Below are 24,307 nucleotides of genomic sequence, written 5' to 3'. Positions count from 1 at the left end.
ATTATTCAACTTGAAATGCCATAAATCTAAATGTACTCCTAACTGTGTGTGTGTTTGGTGGCTCATTCTCTGTAAAGTCTCTGTTTGGATAATTAAAACTGATTAGTCAATTTCTCTTATGGTCAGCATTACTTTCTGACATAGCCAGATACTGTTATGTTCGCTTACACATGCAGCAGGGGAATGTTTTGTCTTTTAGAAAATAAACTGTTTCTATTTCTATTTTAAAAAGAATAATAAATGGAGGCATTTCCACTGATCAAAACATGTAGCAAACTGTCATAAAAGGCTACATTTTGGGCTGTAAATTGACCTGGCAATGGCCCAAATTCTGGAAGGCTCTGGTGGCCTTCAACTCTCACTGTAGTGATAAACACCCATTTTTTCATGGTCTGTGTGTACAAAAACATCTTCTTTATTTTCCACAGTATGCGTCCGATGAAGTGAGCTGTAGCTCACGAAAGCTTATGCTCAAATAAATTGGTTAGTCTCTAAGGTGCCACAAATACTCCTTTTCTTTTTGCGAATACAGACTAAGACGGCTGTTACTCTGAAACCTGCCTTCAGTGGGAGAGGAAAGTGCTTAGCACCTCAAAGACTGGGTCCGGTGTGTGTGGTGTGTGTTTTTTTTTTTTGTGTTTTTTTTTTTTTTTTTAAACTAGTGCGTCTGCCCTACAGGGATTCTCTGCCTCTTTTCTGCTGGCCCCAGTGTTCCATTTGTAGGTGGGATTTCTGATTTACTTTGGAGTCTTTGCCCATATGAATACAACTTGAAAGATTAATAAATGCATTGTTGCCAATGATTGCTACTTAATCATGAGTCTCAGGATGTTTGGTGTGTCTTAAATCCCAGCTGATGGAATCAAGAGATTCCCATGTAATCTCAACTATCCTTTTGTAAGAGTGTTCAGTTTAGATAACTCAGCTCAGTTGGTGTTTATTAATCAGATTAGCACAATACAGAAGGGGCCAATACTTTATCCAAATTGGGGAAACAGGTTTGCAGCTCTTTTCTATTCCAAAGGTAGAAGTGAGTTTATAATTTTTTTTATGCCCAGTTTGTTTACAATAGATAGAAAACTCCCAAGGTGTTACCTCATTAACACAAACCCTTTAATCCCTTTTCTTATGTGGCTTCATAACTTGTTTTCAGGGTACCAAGGCATCTGCACCAATTATTCCTAATACTAAATTTTGTCGTCTTATACATATACCAATTATCCTTGCACCCTGTTTATATTTGGTATAACTTCTAAATGGTTTTGCATACACAAACAATAGAGGCTATACAGTTCACCTGCTTTATGCACTGAAATGTGGCATAAATGAAAAGCATGGTGGGAATCTAATTCATAGTTACACAAATTACCATAAGTGTGGGGAATACTAAACATTCTAAAAATATTAGGAGATTGGTTAACAGCCAAACAATGTGGTATTCTTTTAAGTAAGTTTCTAGTTTTCATGGTTGTGGAGAAAAGCTTGGATATAAGCAATGTGCCCTAAAAGCTCCAGAGCCAGAAGGTAAAGAGAGAGAACACAAGTTGTTGGGGTTTTTTTGAGGCTTGACTCTTGATTTTTTTTTGAATGGTTGGGATTGGCAATACTGATAGGTAAAAACAGAACTTCCTTGTCAAATGATGCTAGGAACTAAGATTTAATAATAATAAAACAAAGAAACAAAACCAAGCATCTACTTACATTTCACCTTCCTTTCTCCTGCTATTTCTGGTCTGTTTCTCTTCCATATATGTGGTTTTTATTCAGCCTTCTAATCTTTGCTCAGTTTTACGTTTGAGACTTAGATTCTAGCTTGCTTTTAAAACTTTAGTTTGCCTCACTTTCTAGCTCTTTCTTTTCTTCCCTTCTGACATTTTTCTTTTGTCCATTTTCTCCTTTTTTTTTCTATTCACTTTTTTTCTGTCCAGCTGTTCCCTAGCTATGTTTCTCATCTCCTTTGTGCCACTTATCTTTGCTTAGTTTCTCTTTAGATTTTGTTCTCTGGTTATTAGACCAAGTTTTCAAAGTTCTTCTTAGACCCTTCCTCCCTCAAGGTTTTTGAAAGCCTTCAGATAGGAACACCCCTTTTATAGATTTCAGAGTAACAGCCGTGTTAGTCTGTATTCGTAAAAAGAAAAGGAGTACTTGTGGCACCTTAGAGACTAACCAGTTTATTTGAGCATGAGCTTTCGTGAGCTACAGCTCACTTCATCGGATGCATAGCATATCGTGGAAGAGCTATCTTTACCATAATCTCCTTCTCTTCTAGTATGCGGAGGTGGGAGTGTGAATGAGACTCAAATTGTGGCAAGCTAGGATTTCAGGAATAATTGCATTATGGTGTAAAATCTACTAAAGACATTGAATGTGAGGTTTCAGAGTAACAGCCGTGTTAGTCTGTATTCGCAAAAAGAAAAGGAGTACTTGTGGCACCTTAGAGACTAACCAATTTATTTGAGCATAAGCTTTCGTGAGCTACAGCTCACTTCATCGGATACATACTATGGAAACTGCAGAAGACCTGTGAAACTGCAGTGCTGGCCTAGGTGTGCTCTGTAATGGGCCTCCCTTGGCTCAGAACAATACTTCATTATGGTAAGCTCTGAAAGATCAGATGAGAGAGCCCTGCTAACTTACAGGGATAAATGGAAAAAAATCATGGCATGTAATTTAGTTCCATTAACCAGCAACAATAAGCAGGACACCTGACTAATCAACAAGAGAAAACTATCCTACACTTAGATGTGGCTCAGACTTAGCATTGTAAGGGCTCTTGAACCTAAACATGTATCTGTCTTGAGAGCTGACCTAAAATGGACTAACCTAAAAGATTCCTAGGTTGTAAAAATGGCTCTAAGCTGTGAATTTTGACTCTGGAGTCCGTTCACCACCTTTGACTCTGGGGTCAGTTCACTCTGGAGTCAGATCTAGGGTTTGAGAGTATTTGCAGTGTCCAGTTCTGGCTTTGGTCCATCTCTGAGGAAACAGTTTGTTTATAAATTGACCTTTGCTACAGTATGAAATGTATAGTGACTTTAAAGTTACTCTCTATCTTATGGCCTATCTTTGTGCATGTACACAAGTTGTTTACAAAGATAGTTTTCAGCTGCAAAATTGAAAATGGTCTTTGAAAATAGTCCTTCCCAGATCTCAACATACTGAGGCTCAAATTTGGGATGTAGACCCAAAATGCCAGACATAAAAGATAGTATAGTGCAGGAGGCTTCAAACAATTATCTTGTGTAAAGTGACATCAACTGAAATCTAGTTAATGCTACTCCTGCTGATTTCAATGGCTTACAAACACATATTCCTGTTTTTAGGACATCTCCTTTTCCTCTGTGTGAATGAACAAACACAGTGGGCACTGTTTGTTTTGCTTTCTGTACAGAGAAAATAGTCAAACTGACTTTGCAAAATGTTTAATTTCACTCTGGTCCCCATGTTGATCAGCTGTCATTGTGGCATTTGCAGTCTTGGAAAAATACAGGCAACAATGTTCAAATACACTCACTAAGTCTCATGCTAATGTAAAACTACATGTAACCTAACTATGGGGATTCTTTGCATCGCATTATCAGGCATACAGTGTAATGCCTTTTTTAAAGGCGTATTAGCAACTCCTTATTTAGGCAAAACTGCCCTTAAAATCCACAAAGAACAGCAGTACTTGTGGCACCTTAGAGACTAACAGATTTATTAGTTAGCATATGCATCCGATGAAGTGGGCGGTAGCCCACGAAAGCTTATGCTCTAATAAATTTGTTAGCCTTTAAGGTGCCACAAGTACTCCTGTTCTTTTTGTGGATACAAACTAACACGGCTGCTACTCTGAAACTTAAAATCAACATGGTTTTGCTTCCTGGGCATAGTGCTGGTTGTGTACCACTTGCTGAAATCAGTATTCCTAGGAAACCCTACAAGCACACACTTGTGTAATATTTGAACAGATCACTTTATCATTTCAGACATGTCAGAATCTCCGTTTTTGTAGCTATGGCCATAGGTGTTTCCAGCCTCTGGGGAAGGAGTGGGTGTGGAAAAAAAACTATATAGTCTTTTCACTGAATAATAATTAACACTTGCCAAGTATTTTTGATCTTCAAAGCTCTTTTCAAACACTTGCCAACGTATCAGGAATGCAGAAAGTACTAGCAAGTGGCATCCCTATTTTACAGATGGGGAAACTAACTTTGACCATTTAAACGCTATGTAGACAATCTAATTCTGGTATGGAACTGAGCTTGGGAGTTCCTGGATGCTAATCCTGGGTTTACACGTCTAGGATGTGGTACAGGGAGTGTCTTGTTATATGCCTTCCCCCGCCCCTCATCTCTGCAACGCATGTGATGCTGTTACATTGTCAGAGCCTGCTGCCGTCGAAGTCACTTGGAGTTGTGGTACTGACTTAATTAGGGACTGGATTTAGCCTGGAATCTGTACTGTGTAGTGAGAAAGTGGAGAAAGACATGTTCTTCTGCTTGCAGCTACTGCAGAATCCAGGTGTAGTTAAGATCTCTGTTCTTTAAAGTGGATCCCATGAAAATCTCTAAATCATTTGTTAGCCTTCAGTGATATTGGTGGAGTGGGCGAATGGCCATTTGAAATCTTTTAAAAAGTAGTTTTTAAACTTCTTTCTTCTAAAAGGCTATAGCAGCAACCCAATGTGATACATAAGCTCAGCCTGTGGGGGCGATGAAGGATTTTTTTTATATATAATTGTAACTTGGAAACATGTCTCTCATATTAAGAAACCTAATAAAACTGCCCTTCTGTGTTACCAGGAGAATTCTACCTTTGGTCTTGCCCCACGATGCATCTGAGGTATGCACCAATAGCCTGCTAATCAGTTTATTTTAGGTAGCTGTATGGCTTCCGTTACAGTAGAGCACCTCACACTCTTTAATGTTTTTGTCCTTACAACACTGCTGTGAGAGAGGGCAGTGCTCCTCTTACCGTTTTGCAGATGTCACTAAGGCAGAGACACTGCCCAAGATCACAGAGGAAGTCTGTGGCAGAACAGGGTCAGAACTTGAACCCAGGTCTCTAAGTCCTAGGCTAGTGCCCTAACTACTGGGGAATTCTTCCCCTTTAATGCCCCTACTCTTGTATGACTTACTACTACAATGGTCCATGCTGGCCAGGCAACCCCTATTTCAATATCTGAAACAATGCTATGTGGTTATCAGAACGCAAATGTGAGGGTGGGGAAGGAATGAAAAATCAAACGTGGGTTTCTTAATCTTCAAAAAGATACTTGCTCCTTTTGTCCAGGAGCATTGGTAATCTAAAGTAATCTGTTAATCTGCAGAACGAAGGGCTGCAGCAATACAAGCTTCTCAGTACCCCCCCCCATTAATGCATCTCAAACCTCACCTGGAGACACTGCCCCCAGTGAGGACTGTTCACCGAACGCAAATATAAATTTCTTAATCCATTCAACTAGAGATCAAATATGGGATGGCTCTGGGGCGCCTTACTATAAATAACTATTGCCTTGAAACTGACAACTGGCTGACTCCATGACTCTCTCCAAGGACCTTTCCACGCATGATGACAGACTAACACTAAAGGTGGAGATCATCTAGTTCTTGTAATCCTCCTTCATGTTAAATGTCAGTAGTGTTTCATCTGTATTGATCATCACCTCAGATGCAGTGTTCCTGCTTTATTGTGTAAATTTAGCTGGGTAGATTGGCACTTTAGTAAACCTGGGTGCCTGTCTCTTACTAAAGAAGAGTTATTACCATTTAGAACATCAAAACAAATTTCTTTTAAAGAAACACCCTTGACACCACTTTGCTTTCAATCTAATAACTGGAGCTGATGATGACTTAAAAAAAAACAACCTAACTAAATCCTAAGGCAAGGTCGAATAAAAGGTAAATAATTTGCACTTCTATTTGAGGATTTCAAAGCACTCTATAAACATTCCTGAATTGAGAAGCATGCATTTGATCGATTGGGTACCATTCATATCTATTCGGAAACAAGGGAAAATAGTTTTATCTGGTTTCTTTATCTTAGAATAAGCATTCAAATCCTCTACTTCATGGATTTTTTCATTCTCTAAGAAGAATGACAGTCCTTACTCTCTCTCTCTCACATGCTTGCATGCTCGCGCTCTCTCTCTCTCTCTGAATACTGTGTGCCCAGTAGAATCATAGAAGATTAGGGTTGGAAAAGACTTCAGGAGGTCATCTAGTCCAACCCCCTGCTCAAAGCAGGACCAACCTCAACTAAATTGCATGTGATTGAATTAGGCTGAATATCCATCCTTGTCCAGGAGATTCAGTTCAAGGTATGCTGCTGGTTTTTGAAAGAACTTGGTTTAATTATACCCATCGCTTCTACAGAGTGATAATTAGACACCTGCCTTCACTAGCAAAATTAACAAAGATTTATTTGTGAGACAGGCCTATCCTGCAACATGATACAGAAACTCTCAATAGCTTGCAAGAGTAGAATTAAACTTACCTGACCACTACCTTGTACCTAGGGCTTCTGTTTTTCTGGGTTTATTAATTTCATTGGGGGGCGGGGTTATTTTCAGCAATTTTTGAGTTCTGTAGTATCAGGGTTTTTAGGGGCTTTCTTTCATAGTAAAATGAGAAGATTTCACTGGGCACATCCCAAAATTTTTATCTAAATAGAATCTTTAATTTTTATTATGAGTATAAAAATGATGTAGTTTGTTTTTAAGCTCTGTATCCTTGTTAATGAGCCTCTGGTTTAGCATTGAGTGCGTTTGTTTCCTAGTGTTCTTTAATGTAATATTGTTTCAAACAGTACATCAAGATTGTAGCCTTGGTCATTCTAAACCCTAGTACTCATGTGGGGCCTTGCAGGGCAGGCACCTCCTCTCTTCCTTTAGCACATCTACTTCTGTTTTCTGTCACACTACCTAGAGGATCTCCAGCCCATTCTTCCTCCTTTTGGGTGCCCTGCCCCCACTTCCCCCGTCTCTGCAAGTAGAGTTTTGCAGCATCCCATGGGGGGGGGGGGTGTGCGTGTGAGAGAGAGAGAGAGAGAGACAGACAGACAGACAGACACGCTTGCCAGGCAGCCACTGGAGCTGCTGCCCTAACTGCAACCAGCGTTAAATTAAGAGTTGATTTGAGTGATGATGATGTGGTTCGGTTACAGCTGAAGACTGTCCCACTGCCTGTGTGGAAACAGCCATAAATATCTTCCCTGGCAAGCCCTGGGCTAGCAGAATGAGATGCCTGGAAAAGTGATCCCAGTAAAATAGTTCTGTTTGCCATGGCTGTGGGCCTGCACTTTGCCACCGCCTCGGGGCTTGTGCTCAGCACTCCATGGCCATACTGAGGAACCAGTGCCTGTGTTTCATAATACTGTTTAATTCGTTCTGTGAGAACAACTGGCATGTTTAGAAAGTAATCAGAAGCAAGGAACATCTCAGGAGAATCTGTAAAGCACTGTGAGATTAAAATAAGTGCAGTGAGGGTGAATGGCAAAACTGAGACATGCAAAAATATTTTTGCGAGGGCCATCACTAAGGCTCTGGTGGCAAGGGGTGAGGAGAACCAGACCTCTAGGGCAGAAATAAGTTTAACTTGCTTTCTTGACTATCTTGCTTATGGCCTCTGAAGTCCACTGGCTCTTCTGGGTTCACTTGAAATGCAGGATATTTATGATGTCCCGCAGCAATGCATTTTGGATCATCACTAGTCAGTGTGAAGCATCCACTCTAGAGCATCATGAGTGAAGGCAGAAGTCTTTCAGAGGCTGTAGCGCTTTCAAAAAGGAAAGCTCGACATAAATTTCTGGCCAAGCCTGTAAGTGGAAACACAGATTTCTCTGCTCACCCAAGTTCTTTCTTTTTGGTGATTTTCCTTGGGTTTGGCTGAGAGTGGTGTCTTGCCATCTCCTATAAATGGCACTCTGTAAATGTTGGGAAGTTCAGAATTCTGTTGTCTGTTAGTCTGTATGACAGTTAGCCTGGTACTGGTGGCTGTATGCATTTGAATGGTAATGAGATGTCAAACTGCATGAAATCTTGTTAGCCTCTTCGGCAAACCACCTTCCCCAAGAGTGAATTCTTTTGGTGGCTTTTGGGAGGGGGGGAGAGAAGGGGAAGGGGAGAATGGAGACTTGAATTACATACATGTTGGTATACTTGCGAGCATTCGGAATGGATACTGAAACAATGAGAGGCCAACCGAATTGTGTCAAATGAACTACATTTGTCCAAGCCATTCTCTGTTCTCCAGTGGGGCACCCTCCTCAATGGGGTATGTATTTTCAATTGGCTAGGCACGTCCTTTTCAGGTCATATGTGTCTGGGGTACATATGAGAAGGACTGAGACATGGGCTAAAACACTCTGAGCTGATAAGCTAAAAAAGACCAGACCAGTCTTAGGTTGAGAGGCAAGCTTTGTTCATCTATACTGTAGCTGTTTCCGTGCTTTGCAATACTAGCTTTGTGCCTGTCTTGTCCTGTCAACTAGTTGAAATTCATTTGTAATTATTGCGTGTTCTGTGGCTTTTTCCCTTTATTTTGTATGTATTCTATGCAAACAGATTTTTTTTCTATTAAAGATCACTGTAATTGGCTGTATAGCGTGTGATGCTTGATGGCTGTCTGTTTCCTGCAGGGATGAAAATTGACTCCATCTTTTAAAGAAGATGGCAGCAGAAATAAAGCAATAGCTTGGCTACTTTGTCAAGGGAAAAATAGGTAAATAGGTTTGGCATTCTGTCCTCTTCTTCCCCTCCTACCCCCCCCCCCCCCCCCCCCCCCGCAAATATCCCCATCTCTTCCTCCCCCGCCTCGTCCCCGAATGGTGCTGGGGAGAGGTGGTCTAAGAGGTGGGCATGAGAGCTGAACTCCTGATGGACACAAGGCTTTCTTTAAAAGGAGATTTTTAACTCCGGGTTTTCTGTTAGCCCATAACCTTCTAACACGGCTTATTCTTGGTGAATTTCTATTAAACTCGACTGTTATAAATGCTGACTTCTGAAGAAGGTTGAGAGAAAATGCTGCAGTGTTTTTTTTGTGTTTTGCATAAATCCAGGCTACTCAATAGACTTCTCATTGTTTTTTACTGCCTGAGTTAGTCAGGTAGCATCTTTAAAGCTCTGACGCATGGATGTTGAGGAATATATAAAAATGCATGTTATACTTGTGTGGCCGGGATCCCAGGGGAGCCACACCAAGGTTACTTAGGGCAAACTGCAAATAATGGGGCAGACAATCCCCAAAGCTGGTGGTTATTCCAGTACTTAGATCCACCAAGCTAGCTTCAAACAGCGTCTGTAATACCTTACTGATTACCCAGAAGCCAAAACACCGTTCACTTAAAGCAACCCAGCCTTAGGCCTCCACCCAGACATCCAAGTAGGATATGATGAGGATTACTGAAAATCTTCTTCATCCTAGAAGAAAGTTCTACCAATCCCAAAGGATCAGACACATTACCTCCCAGGTTAGTTAATATTTCAGATCTTACTCAGATACACGCTTGCAGCCAATTCTTATTAACTAAACTGAATTTTTTTTTTTTTTAAAAAGTATTGGTTAGAAGATCAGTATACATACAGACATGAGTACGGTTCTGAGATCAGATATGTAGTAGAGATGATGAGCTTTGTAGTTGCAAAGAGTTCTTTCAGAATGAGTCCATAAATTATAGTCCAGTGTTCATATTCAGGGTGATCCAGATGGGACTGGAGATTTCCAGTCCCATGACTAAGCCTCCCCTGCGTAAAGCATCAAGCATATCTGAGATAAAAAGGATCAGGACCCAAGTCACCTTTATACAGTTCCAGGACTTCTCTTCACAGCTCAGAGTCCTGAGGTAACCAAAAAGAAAAGGAGTACTTGTGGCACCTTAGAGACTAACCAATTTATCTGAGCATAAGCTTTCGTGAGCTACAGCTCGCTTCATCGGATGCATGAAGCTCAGGAAAGCTTATGCTCAGATAAATTGGTTAGTCTCTAAGGTGCCACTAGTATTCCTTTTCTTTTTGCGAATACAGACTAACACGGCTGTTACTCTGAAACCTGAGGTAAACAATAGGCAATCATGGAGACTTTGAAGTAGACAGGTTTCCTAAGCATCACCAGTAATTAGCTACAGGGAGTAACATAAGGCAATTGCCTGTTTTCCACCATTCATTCACAGGTGACTTGCTATACGTTTCAAAGAGAGATGAATACAGTGATAGCACTATTGTTACAGTTCATTTAAATGTTAAAATCCCCTTTTGATCTCTGAAATAACAGAATGCAGCATAGACAAGAACCCCCTTTGGTTACATTGTTAACCTCTAACAAAATATATATATTATCTAAAATATGTCCCTAGAGGTTGAATTTGGGTCACTTATCCTACAGGATGCTTAACCCTTTCTGGCCATGTGTCACAACTTGCAATTTTTCAGATAGTGTTTATTTTTCCCACCATGTCTCTGGCACTGGATTACTTCACTAATGGCAATGGGCTGATCTATTCACAAACCACAAAGTAAATGTCTGAAACTGATTTTTCTCTCTCTCTCTCTCTCAATATACTGTGGCCCTGTTGTGATCAGAACTGGTTTAGTGCCTCAGTTTCCCATTGCATAATGAAGAGGGGAAAGGGAACTCTTTGCTAATGCTGCTTTATTGGTGGTGGTATGCAGTTTTTCCATTAATAACGTGAATGGGCCCAAAGGCTGTATGGTATGAATAAAGAATCATAGAAATGTAGGGCTGGAAAGGACCTTGAGACCAGGCCCCTGCACTAAGGCATGACCAAGTAAATCTATTCTAGCCCATCCTTGACATGTTTTGTTGAACCTGTTTTTAAAAACCTCCTCTAAAGGGATTCCACAACCTTCCTTGGAAGCCCATTCCACATCATAACTAGAAGGATGGTTAAAGAGTTTTTTTTTTTCCTAATATCTAACCTAAATCTTCCTTGCTGCAGATTAAGCCCATTACTTCTTGTCCTACCTTCAGTGGATATGAACGTTGATCATTGTCCCCTTTCCAACAGCCCCTGACATGTTTGAAGACTGTCATCAGGTTCCCCTTCAGTCTCCTTTTCTCAAGACTAACCATACCCAGTTTTTTCAGGGTGGATTGATTTAAGTCAGCCATTTAAATCAAGTGAGAAGCCTTGATTGAAATAATCGATTTGAATCAACTTCTACATTTGTACTTCTTGTTTTTCTCAAGAAAGGTGCATTCTCATTGGTTGATATAACTATTAAAATTTGTTGATTTACAAAGCTAAATAGAGATTTTACACTAGAGTTGGTACTTAGGAGGGTACACTATAACTATATACATTTATTTAAGCAATTATGTAGCTTAATTTCAGAATTGTACGTTTTAGAAAATGGTGAATGATATAACATACTATTGCTTATTAATTTTTTGCTCATGATTTGCATTAACCTTCATTAGAATGGTAAATGGAATTTAATTAAACACATAACAAAACTTTTATTTAATAAAATCATTTTAAATGTGTTTGATGCATAAGCTTCTCAACATTTAATATTAAAATTCAGATTTAATTTTCAACAGGTTTATTTTTAAAAATTTTTTATTTTATTTTCCAAAAATCATGGTTTTGTTTTTTGTTTATGTGGGGTGTGCGGTGTATATATTTTTGTTGTTTGTTTTTGGACCTTGCCTCATGTCACTTTTGTAGCTCTCCTCTTGACTCCAGTTTGTCCAGAACTGGACATAATACTCCTGCTGAGGCATCACCAGTACCGAGTAGAGCGTGACATTTCTCTCCCATGTTTTATATATGACACTCCTGCTAAAGCCCCCACAATAATAGCCTTTTTTGCCATTGTACCATGTTGTTGACTCATATTCAATTTGTGATCCCCTGTAGCCCCAGATCCTTTTCAACAGTAGTACCACCTACCCAGTTGTTCCCCATTTTGTATTTGTGCATTTGATTGTTGTTGAAATGTGGTACTTTTCACTTGTCTTTATTGAATTTCATCTTGTTGATTTCAAACAAATTCTCCAATTTTCAAAGTTGTTTTGAATTCATACCATTTCAGAAGTAACCGTGTAATAATAGAAGACAAATGGGGACATGAGATTGTCAATTGACTGCATGCCTCCAAACCTGAGCTCTCTTTCCACATCCCAGCTACTCTTGCATAAAGCTCCATAGTTTATGTGTACGATGTAATACTTTATTTTTCTTTGTCACTAGGTCCACGCCCCTGATGTTGAGCGGGTGGAATGGCTGAACAAGGTGAGAAGGTGTTAATGGAGCTGTATCTGGAAAATATTTTTAGTGAACGGTCTCTACTCTGGAGTTGCTCCTTAGCACGGACTTAAACATACAAATATAATAAAAACAACAACTTGCTATTTTAGGGAGCGATCAGATTTAATGCCTCTGCTCAGGGCTGGCTCCAGGCACCAGCGAAGGAAGCAGGTGCCTGGGGCGGCCAACAGAAAAGGGCACCACTCTGTCCGTGATTGGGGCGGCACGTCCGCGTCTTCAGCGGCAATTTGGCGGCGGCTCCTTCACTCCCTCTTGGGCAGCAATTCGGCAGCAGGTCCTGCTCCTGCTCCCCCCCCCCCCTTTGCCACTTGGGGCGGCAAAAAAGCAGGAGCCAGCCCTGCCTCTGCTTAAACCTTTGAGCACACGAAATCTGTGCAGATTCAGTCTGAGCTGAGTGCTTGTCTTGTTCATGAGGGCTGGGCCTTCTCTCCTGGCGAACATAAGAAACCCCTCCTGAAAACTCAGAGTTCCAGTCTTCCTTCCTTAACCACTGCACTACAGATGCTGCTTAAAACCTAAATACCAGGAACGAACATGCTTGTGTAGTAGTAATTCATCTATGATCTTTCCTACCCCTGCTGCACACTGTCACCCTTTATTGCTGTCTCATCCAGTCTGAATTGCCAGCTCTTGTGGGAGGAGAACTGTCATGTTTGTTTGTTGAGTTAATAGGAACAGTTAGAAGTAGAACAAGGCCAAAATTTTCAGAAATTATTTTTATTTTATTTTTCTAGGTGCCCGATATGAGGCACCTCAAAGGGGCCAGATCCTCAGAAGATCACTGTCCGGAAACTTCCGAGGCTGAAGTACTTTGTAAGGTGTCTCATGTTGGGCACCACCAATCTCTAATCGGGTGTGGAAGCTTTGCTCTGAAACAAAGCTCCTCGTTCAGAAAAATGACCTAGGTTAATAGTGTTACAGTTCCTGAGGTAACTGCACCTCTGACCCCTTTGTGGCCTCCTTGAGGCCACCCCACTTAGATGACAGCTAGAGGCCTGAGACCTTTCTCCAGTCAGAGTCCCACAGCTCCCTCCTTTTTAGACCAGGGATTTAAGTTGCGATTCCTCCTGCAATGCACAACAGGTTGGAATTTAACTTGGCATCTGTAGCTCTGGTCTCTCTCAGGGGCAATGACAGGGTTAATCAATGACCAGCCACCCTTCGTAAAGCAAAGTACAGTACTATATATTCAGAACAAAAGCATTACAGAGAAAAATGTATCTTACAACAGTGAACAGCTTCTATGAAGATCTGAGTTCACCAGGGAGTCCCCCATCTTCCACACAGAGATCCTGATGGGAATACAGTGCTGCAAGGTCTGACCCCCTTGGTCATCGTGTCACACTAGAGCTTGGATGTGATCAGAGCCACACATTCCTCTTCCCACCCCCATTTCAGGGTGGTCACAGATTTTCAGTCCTTTGTTTGCCAGACTTCTCCAACCAGCTAAAAACAGTCTCTTTGGTGCACCCCTCCCACCTGCCTCAGGTAAAGGTTCTCCAGGCTGGCTACCTGCCTAGGGATTTGCATTAATCTTCCCCAGTTCCCCAGATATAATCCCTAGTTCATAAAGATACAAAGAACATTTACAAAGTTGATAGGATAGTCTCACGGCTGTCATGTGTCCATTGTATCTGTCACAAACAGTATGTGTTAAATCTTTTTTTTAACCATCATCTCAGGAACTGGAATAAATCCTCTTGAAGGTGTGAATAAAAACTAGTTTTATTACAAAATAGAGGGCCAATAGCCATATGTGCTGTGTAGCGTGGAGTTAAGTTTTTCTTTAACTAGACGCATCTTATACAAAGAATCCACACTGTGTTTTTTGTGCTTTCTGTAGGTCCTTGTGCAGGCCTGGCCGTACTTTGGGACAGTCATGGAAAAAACATTTAAAGAAAAAATTGAACCAAAGATCAGAGCCAAGAATGTACACCTGAAAACATGTACCTTTACCAAAATTCACTTTGGAGAGAAGGTAGGTGAAGTCACCGGGAAGGGTTACAGACCAATCTTGTTCTGCTTTGCTCCCAAATCGGAGAGGGGGGGAAGGTGAATGTTGGGATTCTAGAGTACAGTTCCTTTATTTCTGTAATACTAGAAAACTAACTGCATCAGTCCTAATCCAGCTACCATTGACTCTCTATTCTATTGGAGTCATCCTGTCCTCAGTTTCCTTTGCTTTTAAATAAGCCCTTATTTAACCAAAAAGGAGGAAGACTGTATCTGGATTCGGAGGACACAACACCTTCCCAGTGACTGTAACCCTAGCCTGGCATAACTTATGACTGATGCTAGGCAGTAAAGGTGGCCCTCTTATCAGCATCCCTGTATGTCACCCCTTCATTAAAAGTTTAAAGAAGTTTCCTTATGATCCTTGAAATGTGGCATCGCTCGTCTGGAACCAGGCTTGTCTGAGGCCGTCAAGATTGCCCAGCAGGACTTGGACTCATGTACTGATCTTGCGGAATAGTAGAGAGAGCCAGGGGGTACAGCACTGTTGAGGCTCCCATGCTTCTAGATCTAGCTGTGCAACTCCTCTCAGATTTTGGAGAAAATCAAGGGTAAGAAAAGTGAGCCCAAAAAAACACCAACTTGTTTCACTTTTACAAGTTTGTGCTACATCTTCCTTTAAACTTTCCAGTTCACTCACTATTTTAGAATATTAACAGGTAACTTTTTAATGAAAGAATGTACCTGGGTTGAATAAAGCAGATAGAAGTCTTCAGTTGGCCCTAATTTAAAATATGCTAACTGTGCCATATCTTGTATGTGTCTCTCCTTCTTTCAGTGCCCTAAAATCAATGGAGTAAAGACTTATACTAAGGAAATTGATAGTAGACAAGTGATCCTGGACTTGCAAATAAGGTAATATTGAATTATTCATATCAAACTCTTTTAACTTGCTGCCCTTCAAGCAGTTACATAGGAATATAGCAAGTGCTCCAGTGGATCAGACCCGAGATCCATCCAGTCTGGTATTCTGTATGATGGTGTCCAGTGCACGATGCTTCAGAAGAAAGTACGAACCGTGCAATAGGCAAGTGTGGGATAATCTGGCCCCCACAGTAGGTCTCCTCCTGACTTATGCTAGGTAGAGATTGGCTTACTCCCTGAAGCATGAAGCTTAATATCCCATCCATAGAACTTTTTGTTATCTTTAATTATAACATTGCTGGATATTCTTGATGTCCATAAAAATATCCAATTCCTCTTTGAATCTTTTTAAATTCTTGTCCTCAATGACATCCTTTGGCTGTGAGTTTCACAGTTTAATCATGCTATGTAGGAAAAAATATTTCCTTTTGATTGGCTTTGAATTTCCCCCCCTGGAGTGTCCCCTTGTTCTTGTGTTATGAGATGGAGGGGAGGGGGGAACTGAAGTTCCTAATCCACCATCTCTGTACCATTCATTATTCTATTCATCCCCCTTTTTAAGGAAAACAATTCCAGTCTTTTCAGTCTCTCTTCATATGAGTCTTTCCAGGCCCTGGATTATTCTCATCTTCCTTATTCTCCTCCCCTCTAGTTCTGCAATATCACTTTTGAAATGAGGTGATTGGTATTCCAGATGAGGCTGCTCTATTGATTTGATTTGCCTATAGGAAAGCATTGTAACAATATTGTTCATCACCCATTCCTTATGCAACACAACATCTTGCTTTTTTTAACCTCCACCGCACACTGAGCAGAGGATCATCCATAGAGCTTTTTTAAATACAGGGACAACATTTTCTACCCTTCAGTCCTAGCGTGGCAATTTTTAATGCTTTTTTTTGTTTTGTTTTTGTTAGCAGCTCAAACACTTCATACTTAAACTCCTTTCTCAGTTACATTGAAGGGGTAGGATCGTAGAGGAAAATGTTTTCTTGTGAGTGCCTACAATTTTGAAACTTCCGAAGGGTGATAGTCCCCTAATGAAAGCTGCTTTCCTGCATGGTAATGCCACAAGAGCAATGTGCACAAAGAACATGTAGTGATGTGGACGGTAGCATCACTCAAACAAGAACTGCATCTGCCTTTACATTGTGTGTCTGTGGAAAACCTCACCAAAACTAACAGGAAATGTGCATCTCCCTTAGCAAACTGTAAAATTCCATGCTGTTTACTCTTATACCAAGACTGGCAATGTTACAACATGCTCTCTGATGTAACAATTGTAGAATTCCCTCTGTTACAGTCAGACCATTTTGAGGACATTTAGCAAGTCTGTGTTCATGTGTTTGTGTATCACGCCTTGCACATCAAGGTCATTACCCTGCAGAGCCTTAAAGGCAGGCAGGAATTTCTGCTGCTTACATCACACCTCCCTCTCCTGCGGCTCTTAAGCCTCCCTTCCCTGCTCCGTCTGAATCCTCCCACTCATGCAGTTGTGCTTTTTTAGATATGCACCTTTATCCTGGAACAGTCTCCCTCTTGTGCCCTAGTTGGCCACCCCACTCCTTATCCAGGTCCCTCTTGAAGACCTGCTTCTTCCATGAAACCTTTCAGCATTGCTGAACCAGGTCTTACACCATCATATTGACCAAAACATAACTGAACTGTCATGGGATCATCCAGCATATCTTGTCTATTCAGGCTTGTCTTGTGTCTCTTGTATGTCCTGGACAGTGCTGTGCACCCAGCTGCTCTAAAAATAAGTAATATATTGGCTTTTGTTTCTGCAAAACACCTGTCTATTGGATTGGTTGGACAGTTGCTTCAGGAACTAATGCACATGGTGGCGATGAGAAACAGCACAATAAGCTATGGTGGTTTTTGCCCCTTGGCTGTGTTTCCCCAGGATGCAGAAGAAAAGCTATGAAAATGGGTGTGCTTGGATATTGCTGAGAGGTAGACTCCCATGGTAAATAGGGTAGTCTCTGCTAGGATGGAACGTGCAATCATCCTCATGTCTCACTGAAGTTGTTTGTGAGTTCATCTCTTTAAATTAAGAGAATTGTCCTGGTGAAGGGTGGATTCAGGTGGATAGAAAAGCCAGCCTATCCAGTTATGCACCCCAAAGAATGCAGATGATAAACGCTGCTATTGTTACCTATGAACTCGGACTAGCTTGGTAATTCCCCTGCACTGTCAGAGCTGGTAATAAAAAGGAGAGACCTGCTTGAACTGTGCTAGATTCTCCATTATCTTCCCATGTGAAAAAGTGCAGCAGCTTACACTAAGTCTGAATCTGACCCACTGACTCTAAACACACAACTGATTAAAGAAGTCATGATTACACCTAATCTTAGCATGGTGGGGTGTGTGTGTGTGGGGGGGATTTCTCGTGTCTGTTCATAAGATGCCAGTGGCTGTTGATCAGACAGGAAATTTAGCTCAGTGTCTATTCAGGATTCAGCCGGTGCTCTAAGATGGAGTTGTGTGCTACGGGCCTAGTTAGATCAATGGTGTCAAGGTTCCTTCCCCACTCTGAACACTAGGGTACAGATGTGGGGACCTGCATGAAAGACCCCCTAAGCTTATTCTTACCAGCTTAGGTTAAAACTTCCCCAAGGTACAAACTTTGCCCTGTTCCTGAACCGTACGCTGCCACCATCAAGCGTGTTAAACAAAACAGGGAAAGAGCCCACTTGGAGACGTCTTCCCCCAAATTATCCCCCCAAGCCCTACACCCCCTTTCCTGGGGAAGGCTTGATAAAAATCCTCACCAACTTGTACAGGTGAACACAGACCCAAACCCTTGGATCTCAAGAACAATGAAAAATCAATAAGGTTCTTAGAAGAAGAATTTTAATTGAAGAGAAGGTAAAAGAATCACCTCTGTAAAATCAGGATGGTAAACACCTTACAGGGTAATCAGATTCAAAACATAGAGAATCCCTCTGGGTAAAACCTTAAGTTACAAAAAGACACAAAAACAGGAATATACATTCCATTCAGCTCAGCTTATTTTACCAGCCATTAAACAAAAGGAAATCTAATGCATTTCTAGCTAGATTAGTTACTAACTAACAGGTTTCAGAGTAGCAGCCGTGTTAGTCTGTATTCGCAAAAAGAAAAGGAGTACTAGTGGCACCTTAGAGACTAACCAATTTATTTGAGCATAAGCTTTCGTGAGCTACAGCTCACTTCATGAGCTGTAGCTCACGAAAGCTGATGCTACAGCGCACGAAAGCTTATGCTCAAATAAATTGGTTAGTCTCTAAGGTGCCACTAGTACTCCTTTTCTTTTTACTAACTAACAGGAGTTCTGAGACTGCATTCCTGATCTGTTCCCAGCAAAAGCATCACACAGATAGACAAACCCTTTGTCCCCCGCCCCCGCCCCCAGCTTTGAAAGTATCTTGTCTCCTCATTGGTCATTTTGGTCAGGTGCTAGCGAGGTTATCTTAGCTTCTTAACTCTTTACAGATGAAAGGGTTTTGCCTCTGGCCAGGAGGGATTTTATAGCACTGTATACAGAAAGGTGGTTACCCTTCCCTTTATATTTGACAAATGGGTACCTACCTTTTCACTGATGTCAGACTTGGGAACAGACCCCAGTGAAAATAAGCAGGAACCACATGTATTTTGCCAATAAATATACGCAAATATTGGGTCTGTTTTGAGATTTAGCCATCAGCTGTGCTTGTAAGTTGACAAATTCTGTTTGCTCGGTGAGAGTTGTCTCTGTCCTTCGGTGATATCTTCTGCCCGTTCACACATCACTCTTCTGAACTATAGTAGCATCAGTAACCCCTGAGCTTCCCATCTCTGGGTGAGGAGGTGTTAATCAGTTTGGTCCAGGTAGTGACAGACCCCTGGCCATATCCCTCCCTGTACCCAAACTAGTGCCATGGAGAGACTGCTATAGAACACCATTTAAACATGCAGTGGAGCAGAGTCTGCTCTGGCTGGCCTTTTCATAGCCGGGAGCCCCTCATTCAGTAAAACTACATCCGTTCCTCTGCCTTTGCTTGCAGACCTTGGCCCTCTCTCAGAACTAGAAAATAATCCAATTGTGGAAGATTTTAGCTTCAGTCTTTCTCTTCTTTGGGGTCATGCAGTGAAGAGTTCTAGTCAGAACACGTGCATGTCATGGTGAAGTGTGTTGGTGTCTGGTTTTTCCTGTTCACGTATCTCAAGCATCTGAACCTGTGTCACTCACAAGTTCTTCAAACTCGAGATCACGTGTGGGGAGAATTCTTCCCCAAAGGAATTCTATTCCAAATAGAAATGGAGACTGAGAGGGAGATGGAACTTGGCCTTAACTCTAGCACTCATAGTTGTGGAGGCAAGATGTCCATGCACGTGATACTGCAGTTAGCAGAGGAAGTGCCCTTCAAATTGGGACATGAGTAAAGCTCATGTACTTAATATACAGAATTGAATTTGTATTTGTTCAGTTGGCCATTGCTCGTTAGTGGTAGTTCCCTACGGCTGCTTTTTCTCCAGTTAAATTACTTTCCTCTCATGTTTCCTTTTGATCAATGACACTTGGTACACATATGACTATTTTAAACAATTCCATCACACTTATAATAGAAGGTGAAATAAAATTAAGACGTCAGCAGTCCGAAGAGGTTACTAATAAAAGGGTAGCGTGTTTGTTTATTTAACGGTTATCAGTCTGTAGGTAATGCTATGGTAGTCTGATATCCCTCCCCCTCTAGTTCTGGGTTAAAATGACTGATCAGAAATGATACGTTTTTGCTGTCAATCTGTTTGCTCTTTAGACTTCAAACCCAGGCCTTTGAAAAGGGGATGTGTGTGTTTGTGTGTGGACCCTTACACCCATGCAGACTTCAGTCAAGTCACTGGGACTCTGCATGGGCATAAGGCTTTGGGAACTCTCTCTTTTTTTCAGGTCTCAGTACTGGACAGTTATCATTCATCTCCATTAGTCATTTGGCCTAATAGCAGGGTTACTAACAGGTAAGTAGTAGTAGGTGTTAAAGAATGAGTGACTCCAAATTTAAAAATAAACATGACTCCTTTATCTTGGCATTTGTTAACTTGAGCTGCAGGAAATCATTATCCAGTGACATCATTCCTTTTCCCTTAAAAATTGCTCAGGCCTTGCCATCGGTTATTAAGATGCTTTGTGTCTAGGTAGCATCCAAAGATCTTGAAGCATCCTGTAAACACTAATGAATTTTGGCTGCACAGCATCCCTGTGAGGTAGGATTATTGTCCCCATTTTACACATGGGGCAGCTAGGGTACCGAGACACTGCCTTGGCCAGCGTCCCACAACAATCCATGGCAGAACTGGCCGTCGAAGCAGTTTCCTGACTCCTAGCCTGGGTGGGGAAGGACTTTTTGTCTTAGCTGTTGCTTCCACCTCTTCTTAGTAAAGTTTAATAAGCATCACTTTGTGGTGGTTTACCTTTAAGGAAGAAAACTCTCAGTGACGTGTATGCTCAGCAGACTACAAGTGTGACCCATAACTAAATTTCTGGTCTCCATATTACTCATAATTACCAAGGGAAACAACAGATGCTTGAAGAATGTTGCTCAAATTAAGTCTGTTAATAATAGCTTGCATTTACATAGCATCAGAGTATCACAAGGCGTTTGATAGACACTAATGATTTCTTATCATGTTCTTGAGACATAAATACAACCCTTTTTCCAAATGGGGAAACTGAGTCACAGAACTTGTGACTTGCCCACAGGTCATGCATGAAATCTTTGGCAGAGCCAGGAATGGAACCCAGAGGTCCTCTTTCCCAATCCCCTGCTCTGCCCATCAAACCACACTGCCTAAATGTTCAGATTTAAAATGTCAAAGCAAATCTTAAAATACTTTAAGCTGTGGTCTATCTTAGAACAGCTCAAGCGATTTTAAGAAGAAACGTTAGGTAAAATCACTACTTGCTCTCTTTCAGTTACATACAAAGTGTTTTTGTTTTCCCATCATTTATCCAGTTCAAAAGCCAGATGTATGGATCCCAGTTGTTCATTGCAAAATAGTACAGCATTCAAACTACATTTAGGGAGGAATCTGGTTTCTGCAGGTGGTCAGAAGATGCAAACTTCTTCCAGGGAGCACCTAACAATGTCAGAACTGGGGAAAAAACCTGACTTGGCTCCCAAAACACTGAGTTAGATTCTCCAAACTGATAAAATCTTTCAAAACAAAAGGAACTTTTCAAGTGCAGCCACTTTATATCCTGCAGCTGCTTTGCTTCAGGATAATCGTTCAGTTGTTTTAAGAAACTGCAAAACTAACTATCGACTGTACCCATTAGAAACAAAGTCTATTAGAAAGGTGTTTATAGCAGTGCGAAGTGTTTCTCTGAGAGGAAGGATATTCATATGGAAAGAATGTTGAAGGCCTTGTAATCCTCTAGCAAAGGATGTATAGAGTCCTTGGTTGCATTAAACCCTTCTGTGATGAAATAATCAGAAGGGAAATTATTCTGTGGGTTCTCTTGTTCACACACCTGCTTGTGATTCAGTCTTCTGCAGCCACAGGGTTGTAGGTGTATGATAAATACAAGTGCAGTGAACTCATCTGATTGCTGGAAGAGAGGAGTGGTGTGGGTGGGGTGGGGTGGGGGTTTTGTTTTTATCCCCCGCCCCCCACCACCACAGTACCTGTCAATAGACACTCTGTTCATGCAAGAATTTAAAAGGAAATTGAGAAAGCATTTTATTTATTTTTTTTGCAGCACAGTATGGATAAACCACTACCCTGAAGAGCTTCCAGTCTTGCTTCTCACACATGACCGGTCAAGCAAAAGAGTAGACAGGGTTTGGGAGAGGTAGGATGGGGATCAGAGCAGTAAGAATTGTTCAGCTAATGCCTAAAGCTGCATGTTAGCGAGCAAACATGTAATCTGTTACTAACTGAACAAATCAGTTTTGACACCGAGCAGGACATGACAGACTCAATTCCTCCAAAACACAGGAAGAGATGCACGTGTATGCAGAGAGGAAATATACCATGTAAACTATAGAGCAACTGTGACAGACACTAGTTCCAGTAAGTGACGAACTAATAGTAAGAGGTGAAGTTTATACACAATGAATGAATCTTCTTTAGCGCTGGAATGGGCTGCTGCTTCATTTCTAAATAGTGCAACTGATGGATTGTAGGGAATAGAGCTGATAGAAAAATGCAGATTTTCATGAAAAACTTATTAGAAATTTTTACGGTGAAATGTAGACTGCATGAAATCTTTCAAAAAGTCTAGGAGCTGGTTTAAAGACTTCCTTGCAATAGATTTTGTAATTGTCAATTTTTTGACAAACTCTACTAAGGAGAATGTGCTTTCACCTGAACGCCCAATGGGGTGTGTTCTTCTTTCACTCCTGAAATGAAAAGCCTACCAATAGAATATCTTAAAACTAGCCTGTTCCAGTTCAGGGCAGCTGCTCCTGTATTTCCCCTTAGTGGTCCAACAAGTCTTAGGGTTCCAGCTCCCCAGCTGTAGCCTCTCTTGGAGACACATCTCACTGCCTTCTGACTACGATATGTCCAGACTGTACAGTTCCTAGCCTTCACTGTGTATTTCCCAGCAGAGGCAGTCTGCTTAAACAAACCTTGCTCATAGATTTGAAGGCCAGAAGGGACCATTATGATCATCAAGTCTGACCACCTGCACACTGCAGGCTACAGAACCTTCTCCACCCGCTCCTGTAATAGACCCCCTAACATCTGGCTGAGTTACTGAAGTCCTCGAACCATGATTTAAAGACTTCAAGTTACAAAGAATCTACCTTCTTCCTTTCTCTTCAGAGACTGATAATGGAGTGATTGCTACAGCTATAAATTACCACACCGTTCTTTCTAAGCAAGCCTACTTTTTATTCTTAAGGTAAAAACCATTACCGAGAAGACCTACTGAAACAATAAACGCACCTACATGCATGCTAATAAGATTACCGGGCATCACCCCACCAGAGGGGTTTCTTTGCAGTTACAAGTTCATCAAGCTTCAGCTCAGAACAAGCACACACTCTTATTAGGCCTCTGTAGGCCTAGTCCTTCCAATCCTTCCCTAAGGATTGGGGCCCTCCATGGACCTGTCTGTTTGCTGGATCAGAAGGTGCTGGGCCAGTTTAAACATAAGCTATTTAACGAAAAGTCTTTTCTTTGTCCATTAGGTCTTTGGAGAATCCAGTTTGAAGTAATATATATGAATCTCTCCGGGGGTGATGGCTTCAAAGATTGGTAAGGAGGAAGTTCATTAGCATCCACCCTCCCTACTAGAGAAGATACAATTCCATTTTTAATACCATGTACCCTGAAGGTATTAAACCCTAACTCAATAAGGGTTCATTGAACTGAATTACCTTGTGGAATTAAGGTATGTTCAGGAAATTCCAGGATCGTGCCAGTCTGTCAGGCATCCCTTTTAGTTTCCCAGTGTGATGCTACCATTATTCAGAGCCTGTGAATAACAGTAGCATTACCACAAAGGCCGTACAATTTATCCTTGTGCTGTCCTATTCAATATGCGGAGAATTGTTCTTTAACAACGCATAATTAATCCATGGCACTCGTTACCCCCAAGCTATTAGACCAAGATTTGAGACCGAATTAGGCATTCATATGGATAAGATTAAAATAGGGGTTTTTGGAGGGCTATCGACCCTCCTGCTTCAGGGAATAAACCAACCTTTGAGGGAGATTGGGAAGAAACTCCCCATTTGGGCAAGACATTCCATAACTCTCCCTACTGGAGTTTGTTGCACTGTCCTCTGAAGCATATGGTACTGGCCATTGTCAGACAGGGCAGTGGGTGAGGTGGACCTCTGATCTGACTTGGCATGGCAGTTCCTACGTAATATTGATTTAGAACCGCCTAAACGATGATGATCTGTTGGTACAGATCGCACTGAATAGTTCACAAGAGAACTTTTGTCATACAAATCTCTGTCAGGAAAGAATATTCTGAGAGAATATTAAACACGGTTCTGCAGCTAAGTGGTTGCTAGAAATAAAAGGTATTAATGACTGTTTGGAAGAGTTTCTGATTCTGCAGAAAGACCAGGGATTTTTATAAACCAAAATAGTGTCTTCTGCATCGCATACTAGTCATAACTGCCTTCTAAATTCCTAGTTTGTTTATTGCAAACTTGGGGGCTCACTTCAGGCCTTCCTC

The 24,307-nt window shown here is 41.3% G+C and overlaps 1 protein-coding gene across 3 annotated transcripts in view; it reads left to right on the top strand.

The window, feature by feature from the left end:
* Nucleotides 1-24,307, top strand: part of ESYT3 (extended synaptotagmin 3) — a 59,184-nt gene that overhangs the window by 2,397 nt on the left and 32,480 nt on the right. For all 3 annotated transcript variants that reach the window (XM_043524965.1, XM_043524966.1, XM_037911971.2), the window contains exons 2-4: nucleotides 12,193-12,234; nucleotides 14,114-14,248; nucleotides 15,062-15,138. In XM_043524965.1, the coding sequence (XP_043380900.1) occupies nucleotides 12,193-12,234; nucleotides 14,114-14,248; nucleotides 15,062-15,138 (254 nt within the window). The remainder of the gene's footprint in view (nucleotides 1-12,192; nucleotides 12,235-14,113; nucleotides 14,249-15,061; nucleotides 15,139-24,307) is intronic.

The sequence above is a fragment of the Chelonia mydas genome, chromosome 11 (assembly GCF_015237465.2).
Source record: "Chelonia mydas isolate rCheMyd1 chromosome 11, rCheMyd1.pri.v2, whole genome shotgun sequence".
Taxonomy (NCBI): domain Eukaryota; kingdom Metazoa; phylum Chordata; order Testudines; family Cheloniidae; genus Chelonia; species Chelonia mydas.
Note: the sequence above shows the minus strand (reverse complement) of the source record. Positions and strands in the feature narration are given on the sequence as shown.